Source organism: Cornus florida, unplaced genomic scaffold (genome assembly GCF_030987335.1).
Source record: "Cornus florida cultivar Cherokee Brave unplaced genomic scaffold, ASM3098733v1 CherokeeBrave_3.0.0_Hap2_Chr04, whole genome shotgun sequence".
Taxonomy (NCBI): Eukaryota; Viridiplantae; Streptophyta; class Magnoliopsida; order Cornales; family Cornaceae; genus Cornus; species Cornus florida.
In genome coordinates, this window is record NW_026775574.1 from 57982551 (window position 1) to 57993767 (window position 11217).

General features: G+C 35.1%; 1 protein-coding gene across 1 annotated transcript; it reads left to right on the forward strand.

The window, feature by feature from the left end:
* Positions 1-8235: 8235 nt before the first annotated feature.
* LOC132303315 (UPF0481 protein At3g47200-like) lies at positions 8236-10451 on the forward strand. The gene is made up of 2 exons (XM_059800532.1): positions 8236-8977; positions 9218-10451. The coding sequence occupies exons 1-2, from the start codon at positions 8327-8329 to the stop codon at positions 10043-10045; spliced, it is 1479 nt and encodes a 492-aa protein (XP_059656515.1). The 5' UTR covers positions 8236-8326; the 3' UTR covers positions 10046-10451.
* The last annotated feature ends 766 nt before the right edge of the window (positions 10452-11217 follow it).

The window sequence follows — 11217 nt, forward strand, 5'->3', positions numbered from 1 at the left end:
TGACTGCAGAATCTTGGTTGAGAAAGTCACAACTAGAATAACTTATTGTACAGCTCGATTTCTATCTTATGCAGGTAGATTACAGCTCATTAAATCCAAATTACTCAACATGATTAGTTTTTGGTGTGGCCTATCTATCCTCCCTAAGATGGTGATCAACCAACTCAACACTGTCCTTAGAAACTTTCTTTGGACTAGAGTTAATTTGAGAGCTTCTGGAGCTCAAATTGCTTGGTGGAATGTGTGTAAACCTAAAGATTTTGGGGGTATGGGCATACCTTATTTAAGCAGCTTTGAACCATACGTATCTTCATTCTCAGACATATCTGGAACCTGTTTAAAGATAGAGGCTAATCTATTTGGTTTGATTGGGCTTATAAAAACCTCATAAAAAATCGCAACTTATGGACTTTGAAGCCTCCACAGTTGTGCTCCTGGAATTGGAAGATGCTTCTCCATCTTAGAGGGCTTGCTAGACCTTTCATCAAGCATGTGGTGGGAGATGGAAAGGATGTTTCATTATAGCATGACTACTGGCTTCCCTTAGGGCCTCTTGATACCAAAATTGACCACAACCTTATGGCTTGCTCTCTATAGGAAGATTACCTTGATTAGGCATGATCAGTGGAAAGTTCCATGTCTATTCAGAGATTTGGTCCCTTCAATTGGGACAATAGAACATCTTCCTCAGTTGAGAAATGGATCACGGGACTCGGTTGTGTGGACCCTCTCCCTTACTAGAGGCTTTCACTCAGCTACTACATATAGAGCTCCCATACCTCATTCTCCTTCTATTCTTTGGCATTCTGTCATTTGGTTTTCAAAGCACATTCCTCAGTATTCTTTCATTGCGTGGGTTGCTTTATGTCACAGGCTTAAGACAAGGGATAGTCCAGCTCTTGCGAAGAAAATTGCTCCAAATTACTACTCCCTGTGCCTTACCGCTGTCGATAACAACATCTATTTTTTAAGTGTAAATTTGTCTCTGAGATATGGATGTTCGTCCAACACTTGTGTGGGATCTATGTTGGAGATTTCAACTTATATGAGATTACCAATTGGATTATATCAATATGAAAGGATGGAACTAAGGCTCTGGAAGCCTACATTTTCAAGTTATGTCTCACAACATCAGTGTATTTTATCTGGAGAGAGAGGAATAGAAGAAATGCTATGAACCAATTGGCTTCCACCACGTCGATTAATTACTAAATTAATTTACATTGATGTTAGGAATCGTCTCTTGTCCTGCAAGTTGCGGGATTCGAAGGCTGCGAGGACTATTGTAGCGACGTGGAATCTCCCTAGCTCAGTGTTCCATGGTTATTAGTGAGGGTGTTAAGGTCATTGCTGCTGCAACTGGTTGTTTTGCTTTTTGTCACTATTACAATAGCTTTTGTCTTTGTTCCTAGGCTGGGCTGTTTTGCCCCTGCTAGGTTGTTGCTTTTGGTTTTTGGTCTTTTGCCCCTCCTTTGTACAGTTTCCCTTTTCCTTTAATTAAATTTGACTTACCCAAAAAAAAAAACACTTATGAGTGTTGTGGAAACTCACAAAACAACCAGATGCTCTAATACCAATTATTGTGGCTGAAACCCAAAAACAACAATGTTTGAGAAATAAACTTAAGAAATCACGAAGAATAAAAATACAATTACACACAAGAACAAAAGATATACATGGTTCACCCAAAACTTAGGGCAATGTCCACAAAGCACACTGAATAAATTCCACTACAAAAAAGATGAAGAATACAATGGAGATTTTTCTTTCAATCTCTCACAATTGCTTACTCTTGTGTTGACGCAAATTAATCATGTGAATCTCTTACCAATCTTCACCACCACCACAACCCTAAAATCTTATTAGGGTTGTATATAAATAGTCCTAGACAAAGGAACTCAACTTACCTGACAAGACTTGCCTTTTGTAGAGTCAAAAACCAATATGGAAAGCAATTTTTGCAACTTCCCAGGGGAGTGCAACCAGTCACACCAAAACGTAACTAGTTGTGCTTGATAGACTCCAACATTTGGAACTCAATGCCCAAATGCAACTGGTTGCGTTTTGGTAGTAACCAAAACAAACTTGCAGCTTTGCATTCAAATGGTTGCCACAAATCGAAACTGGTTGCGATAGGCTAATAGCTAAACCAAAGTCAATAAATCAACAAGTCTCACCACCCCAATTCTTTACGTGATCAAACTCCACACACCACAATGGTGAGTATTTTTAAAGTTGGGCAAGAGAACTTAGGTTGGAAATAACATTCAACAAAGTTCAACTGGTTCCATTTTTTGGTTAAACCAATTGAACTTCCTGATTAAAAAAAAAAAAAAAAAAAAAAGTTCTCTGGAAAAATCTAACTGGTTGCATTTGAAAGTTGAACCAGTTGCACTTTCTAATGAAAAATAGGACTCAGTGAAGTTTGAACCAGTTGTACTTTGAAATTGAACCGATTGTGTTCAAAAAATCAGATTTCGATAACTTTTTAGTTTCTTCTTTTTATCCAAACTTGTAGGGAAGTCCTTCTATGATTTTGAAAGTTATTTTTACCTATTGTAAGGACTCTCTAAGTGTATATAAACTCTCTTTCTCTCCAAAAATTTTTGGGCTTAAAGATCAATATTTTTCTACATAAAATCACCTCGATTATTTTATATATTTTTATATACTTGAGAACACATACTATTATATGAGAGTGATCTTAGGGTGATGTTCTCCATCTGATTGGATTTTAAGCTTATTCAAGATATAGTTTATTCCATTTAGAAAAGTTGGGTCCTATTTGTCTTCATTAAATTCAAATTTGAAGAAAGGAGGGTGCGATCATACTTTGAAGGGATTAAGACATTCATGGAGTGTTGGTTAATCTACCAGCGATCCTTCTACAAAGAGCAAGAGTAAGCCTGAGTTTGAGAATGGTTGGATGGGAGAGTCGCAAAGCCAGGGATTGTTAACGATTAATTTTTAGTAAAACGATAGGGTGTGAGGTCTGAGTTGGAGTCCACTGTACTTTGCTTCAAACGTAGTGGATCATTTCGCTCGAGGCTGCAAAAGTCTCTATAGTTTTCATCCCGATTGGTTGGATTTCTTCCAACTAGGGTTTCCATGCACAAAAACCCGGTGTTATCTCTAAAAATTTATTTACTTTACTTGCACTTTATTTTTGATTTGTGAGTTTGATTTTAGTTTTACTTCTATAAAATTAAAATAAGTAAAAAATTAGATAAAGAAGCAAGAAAACCTATTTACCCCCCTCCAGTTTTTATTTTAGATCCAACTTCCACATCCATTTCGCATAGCGTAACTCACACATGAGTGTCATAATTTTTTGGATAATGCTTGGGTCATTCTCTCTTAAAACAAAGTTAGTCTTATTCAGGGGCGGCTCAATATAATTTGAGGCCTAAGGCGAAAAATATAAAAATGGCCTTTTAATATCTAATATATGTATGTCAATCCAATTAGAAAAATGAGGAAAAATATGTCAGAAAAAAAAAAAAAAAAAAAAAAAAAAAAAAGGAGGTAAGGTAAAGATAGAAATCTTTTGGCCCCTATTAAATCTCTATTAGTTAGGTCTAATAATCGATACAAATAAAAATTTTAAGGAGGTTATAATATAAGGAAATAAAAAAAAATTGGGGCCTTTCTATTAGGCAGAGTTTAATAATAAGAAGAAAATAACATTTTTAGAAAGGTTATAATATAAACAAATAATTTTTTTTGAAAGTTATAGTATAAGGAAATACAAATTTTGGGGCCTTTATATTGGTCTGGAGTGAATAAAATAAAAATTTTAGGAAGGATATAATATAAAAAAACAAAAAAACTGAGGCCTTCTTATTGGCTGGGATCTTAGGCAACGACCGCCTAAGGGTCCAACTGCCCTGGTCCTATCGAGTGATGTGGTGTCTCAAATTTAAAATATTAACAAAATAAAATAAAATAATCAAAAATGAATTGAATCCGTTTTTAATCGGATCACATTTGGACCAATATGAAAAATTCTCTCTGGTGTTGCCGTTAGCCATAGAATGGCCAAAATCAACAAAAATATAGTCTAATCATACCTAAAACACAACAAAATGGCAAAACTTTGGCACCAGAGAAAATTGCACGACTTTTTTCTTGCTGGCGCAAAGAGTATCTGATCAAGAATCAATATTTCACTTTCTTTAATTTTATTACATTTTCCTAGCATCCTAACGGGGACATGAAGAAAGATGAACAAGATGAAGAGGCCATGGACTTCCTTGATGAATCTATTTGATTCCTTTTTAAGGCACATGATCTCTATCTCTCTTAATATATTAATATATATATATTTATTTATACATATATTTCTTATTATTGGCTCGATAGGGTTTTAGACTTTCAATAATTCGTTGACATCTCAGTATTTGTTCAGATCAGGTGAGTGTTTTATTCACCCATGTATCACCCCTTTCTCCTCCTCACAGATATTTGTAACACCCAGTACAATATTACCAACTACCAATCGACTAGGGTGGGGGAGAGAGATAGAGAGAGGATGGGGAGCAGCAGTGGTGCTGCGGGGAAGGGAGCGGTGGTGGAGTTAGGAGGCTGTAGAGAGAGAGATGGAAAAGAGAGGTGGTGGGGAGCGGCAGTGACGGTGGCAAGGGCGGAGTCAGGATTTTGGGTGGGAGGGGGGGCTGGGGAACTTTGAACCAACCATAATTAGTCAAGCCAAAAAAAAATAATAGTATTCATAAAAAAATATATATATATCTAGCTAAATTTTTGCCAATTTTTTTTTTTTAAAAAAAAGGCAATTTAAAGAAGGTATTTTATTAATATTTTTTATTTATTTTTATCAAACTTCCCTAACACAAATAAGATTTAAGCCAAAAATTATAAAAGTTTCAAGTAAACAATTAGACTTTAATTTATAAACAAATAGGAATTTGATTTAATAGTAATACAAATTAATAATGTAGCAAAAATTGAAAGTCTGAAACACATGTGTAATACATATTAAACTATCTATCTTTCATTATTTTCAATTCAGAGGTTCTTTACACCAACCTTCGCCAAATATTAGCAAGACTCCGTTTGAACCAGCTACAAGTCTCATATTTCGAGCTACATAAAAATAAGTATGAATTGCAACATTAAAAAGTAAATGTTAATTTTTTAAAAAAATACATATTATATATAGATATATATATTTGTTGGGTTTAAATAATAAATAACATGTAGAAATCAAAATTAATCATGAATTAAAGAGAGGTTTTGATATCATCCCTGATTAGAAGATTAAACTTTAGATAGATACCTTGAGAATTTGCCCTTTGAAAGATCTGAAAAATTAGAACGCTTTACCCCCTTCTGAGAGTTGTCGATACGATACGTCCTTATATATATATAACAACAATAGGGAGGACGGCTTCTCTACAAACAAGTATATCTGAGTCTCCCTTCCTATCATGAAAACTTAGATATCTTAGAATTAAATCACACCAAATAAGTTAGAAAATCACAATTCAACGATATAAAACCATACTCCCAATTAGACCACCAAATTGGAAAGTACAACCCAATCCATTAAGTATCAATAATTACATTGCAATCATACTTTAGAAGCATTATCCTAAAAAAAAATATGATTATATACTCTCTCCATCCCAAAATAGCACAATTTTCAAAACAGAACTATTTTGGAACAGATGAAATAATTTATTATATATGGTATTCAAGAATCTGACCTATTGATTACTCACTTTTGATCTCAACTCAAAAGTGTGAGAGATTTTTTTAATTTTGTAAGTTGGAATCGAATCTCTGAATCAATTAATAAAATTTGGGGTAAAGTATATATTAACAAAATGAGATTTTTGTTTAATTGATTGATAATATTATATACTTTATGTTGTGTGTGTGTGTGTGTATATATATATATATATATATATATATTCCTAATCCACTGGTTTAGAAATAATGTACAAAAAAGAGTATTTGAAAGAAAAAAAAAAGGGGGGGGGGGGGGGGGGGGGGGTTTTAATATTGAAAGAAGCTTCAAACTGAAAAGAAAAATAGAAGATAAAAGGAGAAAGAAATGGAACTTACATATTTACATCCGTTTTACCTTATTATAAAAAGGAAAATGATAAGGTCACCAAATAATTTCTCCGGATAAGTCCCAACGTGTTTTTGTCCACCTTATCTATTTAAACAGTTTCAAAAAAATAATTGTCTAACACGTCATAAGTATAGCCAACCACGTCAAATTCGATGTTAATTCGGGGATTTCTTTTTGGTTCCCTTATTGTTACTCTTATAAAAAATAAAGTTAAAAATTCTTATTTAAGCATCAATTTGAAACAACTAACCTATCAGTATCCGACAATCAACATATACAATAACTATACGAAGCTATATTATATTATATATATATATACACACACACACACACACAATGTTATTATATTGCAAAAAAATTTGAACCTAAATTTGTTAAAGGCCCATTAGAGAAAAAATAATTTTAGAGGGCCAAGTATAGGCATCATTTACAATTTTCTTTCTTCCCTATGCTAATTTTTTTTTTTTTTTCCTATATTAAAAAAAGGGTTAATTACAGTGACACCCCCTGAGATTTGCTCTATTGACAGTCAGATGAAAGTTAACCTCTTTTCGAACAATGACATCCCTTGTCAAATTTTGCATCCAAACAAACCCTTAAAATATGTGAAATGTCTACTTTACCCTTGAATATCTTATCAAATTTTAATATAAAATATATAAAACATTAATTGACCGAAATGCCCTAAATGAGAAAATTCAATATTAATACTATTTTTTACTTTTTATTTTTTTCTCACCTCTCCCGTCTTTCCCAAGGACGATCCAGATCCATGTCTTCTTCCACATCATGCGACTAGGGCAAAGCTCCAATGAAGATTCTAACGACAAAGATCCAACAAAAGGCTTCGGCGACAACCAAATTGACATGACTGCGACAATGGTTGCCGGTGACAACAGTAAAGCACAACTCCGATGACAAAGTATTAGATTCCTGCAACGATGTAGCAGTGAAAACACTCTGATGACGATGACGATTGATGAGGACAAAAGCTTGGGACGATTCGGGTAACGATTATCGTAGATTCCGGCAAGATTGTTGGCGATGGGTGTTGTTGTTGATTGGTTCAAATCGTGCGGCTATGGTTTGGGTTCGTGAATGGGTCTTGCAACTTAGGTATGGTAAGAGTGAATTTGCTGGGTGCGAGACCATGTTACCTTTTCCCTAACCTTTGGATTGTGAGAAATCCTCTGCAAATCTCATTGGTGACTCTTCTCTAACCTTAATTTCACTTCAACGTTATGCTGATATTTTGGGAAATGTCTGACAACAACAAGGGAATCAGTTTAATTGGCGTGTGTAAATATTGTATTTGTACTTTATATGTAGATTGATTTTTAGTTTATTATTTTAATTTTTTTCTCAACTTTTGTTTGTGGATTTTGCAATTAAATTCTGGCTTGCTTCATTGTTTGAAGCTTGACGTTTCATATAGTCAATATTGCATATATATATATATTATATACATACCCACACGTATATATATGGAAAAAGAGTCCTTAGAAAGAGACATCTCCGTTAATGCTATTACATACTGAATCTCCACACACACACACACACACACGATATATATATATATATATATATATATATAATTACTTTGGGGGTGATGTGCTGGGAATTTGAGAAGACAGTGAGAGAGGGGATTAAAATTGGTTAGAAGGACATTTAAGTCATTTCATAATTCAAAGCTTGTTGTTGACAAGTCAAAGGGTATATAGGTCATTTCATCATATATATGATGCGGCAGGTATGCTTGGGGGCCTTTGTTAACTTTATCAAAATTGAGGGATGTCATTGTTCAAAAAGAGTATATATAAAAAGTTACTTACCGAATATATATATATATAGAGTTTAAGGTGCCAATATAATCAAGTCGTTCCGTGTTGGAATTGTATCAATGCGACTAACATCCAGAGCAAAAAAGAGTCCTTCACGAAAAGCAAAAAGTGCTTATTCCTTCCCGCGCTAGGAGGATCAGTTTCTTTAAAGCCATAAATGAAAGTGGTTACTCAAAGTATGAATAAAGAAAGGGTTTTGTATATGCTTTTATAAAAAGTGGAGGCATTTGTTTGCAGAATCAATCCAATGCCAGGGACAATCTATTCCAATTAAAGTCCTTGACTGTTGAGCAAAGGTATTTTATGCTACATTGTAACGATCGTATAAAATATTGCATTCATAATCTGCAGGTTGTTCCAACTCATATTTTTTCTTGGGCAAGTTATGAGAATAACATTAACTCGAGAAACAGTCATGCGAAAAACAAAGCAACAACCTAAAGATACAAATGAGTGGATGATCAAAGTTAACGATGAACTCAACTACATGGGATATAGTTCGACAGAGAAAGAGATGGAGCAATGGAAGAAGCGATCGATCTACAAAGTCATACATCCAAACATGGAAGCCTATCAGCCTCAGACAGTCTCATTTGGCCCTTACCATCATGGTGAGGCACATTTGAAACCTATGGAGAAGCACAAGCACCGGGCTATGCTTCATTTCCTCAAAAGATCAAAGAAACCTCTTGATTTGTATGTCAACTCTCTAACGGGAGTGGAGCGAGATTTGAAAGATTCGTATGATTGTCTTGACAAAGAGTGGCAAGAAAATACGAATAGGTTCTTGCAGTTGATGGTTATGGATGGATGTTTCATGCTTGAAATCTTGCGCACATCCTATCTTCCGGGAAAAAAATTCTATTGCACATCCCCTCAAACTATGGATGATTATGCTCGAAACGATCCCATCTTCAGCGAGTATGGCAAGGTAAATTTCATGCCATATATCAAGCGAGACATGCTCTTGCTTGAAAATCAATTGCCCATGCTGGTTCTCACTAGGCTGCTTGCGGTTGAAGATTACAAAACTCAGGTCATCATAACTTCTCGTTTTTCTTTTTCTTTTTCTTTTTTTTTTCTTTTTTTTTTTCACAATTACTTCTTTTAAAGAACAAAAAGTAAAAATAAAAAAACTAAATAGGCATGTTTGGTCTGACAATAGTTTTCTAAATCTATTTGTTGACAGCTTGTGGTTGTGTTTTCATTCGACTGTCTTTTATTATTTTCTAAATTTTTTTTTCTGATTTCTTTGTTTCATTTTGACAATGAAAAGTTTACTCAAAAGCAGCAAGATGAGCGGGAGTTCCTGAATCAGCTCGTACTCAACTTTTTCTCCTCCCCCATTGTTGACCCAAGGGCTTACACTTCAGAGGAAGAGAGCACAACCAAATTAAGATTGGGAAACTGCTTGCACGTATTGGATGTGTATAGAAAGAGCCTACTCTGGGAAGATCCCTTTACCGACAAAGATCAGGGGATAGCAAGCACTTCCGATCCTGTAGGCACTGATGAAATTATCCGGTCTGCGACTGAGCTTAATGAAGCGGGAATTAAATTCAGCAAAAGTGAGTCCGAAAGCCTAAAAGACATCACATTCTTCGGCGGGGTGCTAAGGTTGCCTGGCATTGTGGTTGACGCTGTGACTGAGCCCCTGTTTCGCAACCTGATAGCTTTCGAGAGGTTTCATGTTGAAGCAGGGAAAGAGGTGACTTCTTATGTCTTCTTGATGGGCAACCTCATCAGCAATGTCGAGGACGTTTGCCTCCTAACCTCCCAACAAATCATTCAAAATGCCATCGGAAGTGACGAAGCTGTAGCTAACCTATTCAACTCGCTCTCTAGGGATGTAACACTCGACCCAAAGTGCAGCCTCAACGCGGTACATAAGGAGGCCACTAAGTATTGTAAGAACCGGTGGAACTGGTGGAACCAGTGGCGGGACAATTTCATTCAGACATGCTCCAGAAATCGATGGGCTATTCTGTCTGCCGTTGCTGCAATTGTCATCTTTGCCCCTCGCCATAGCTCGAACCGTGTAGCAGGGCAAGGTCCACAGCCACAGCCACAGCCACAGCCCGCCACAGCCCACCACAGACCATAAGCACTAAGCAAGAAAGCCACGGCCCAGAAAAATATATGTATATTTCTTTATTATAAATTGGTCCCCCACACAACATTTGTAATTAATAAATATATTTATTTGTAATTAGATAATGCTTGCCTACTCACCAAAGTAGGGTGAAGCTACCCACCCGGCCTCTATATAGTCCAATAATAAAATAACACATCATATTTAAAAATAAAATAATGCATATCTAAAAACACTATATACGATTTATTCAATGATTGATCCGAGAAAGCAGAAAAAGGTATAAATTATTTTAGTATTAAAGGTGATGCGTTAGTTTGTTATTAGACCACATAGGGGTGAGTAGCTTCACCCTACTCACTAGTGAGTCGCTAAGTATTGTCCTTTTAATTAATAACCACATTGATCTTATGTTTCAAATAATTCTATATGTTCATTGTGTTACGAAGGAATCAAAATACAATTCAGAAACATCTATGGAAGCTTGTTACCAAAGTTTGTGTCATCCTAATAACTTCATTTTCATCCTTCTTTAGTAACCTACATCTACCACCATATATACTTCCCATATAAATATATAATAGGTGTGAGATATTATTTTATTTTTGGTAATTATCATAAACAAAACAAGTCCAAGTCGAGTTATAATTCAAGTTACTTGGTCGGTATGACTACAGAATTGAAAAGTTGTTCAAAGTTACTATAATTGAAGATCTTTTGAAGAAAATGATAAGAACAACACATTAGGAAGGATTCTAAACAGGTGAGGACACATTCTATACTTTCCACATTTTTCAGAACTGCCCTAGAATGTGTTTAGGCTAAAAATTGTGAGATATATTTTTGTAAAATTGGCATATTTCGGTAACAAAACAAGTCCTAGTCGAGTTGTAATTTCAGTTATCATATCCGACTTGACATTGACTGTGGAATTAAAAGTTTGTTTAGAAGAGGAAAGTACTATTGATCATCCAAAAGGAAAGAACAACAATTAGGACATCGTTTCCCACTTAGGACAAATTGATATACATGGTATATTTTCAAAGTTCCAAAAATACAGAATTTCCAAATTCATATTGGATTATGTCAAGTGGGAATCGGTACCTGAATTTGGGAACCGATTCCAGAAGCTAAACTTCGAAGAATAACTCACTGTCCTTTGGGAACCGATACCAAATTTGGGA

Coding starts and splice junctions, on each gene's coding strand:
- LOC132303315 (XM_059800532.1), top strand. CDS start 8,327: ATGAGAATAACATTAACTCGAGAAACAGTCATGCGAAAAACAAAGCAA. Junction 8,978..9,217: donor TTGAAGATTACAAAACTCAG/GTCATCATAACT, acceptor GACAATGAAAAG/TTTACTCAAAAGCAGCAAGA.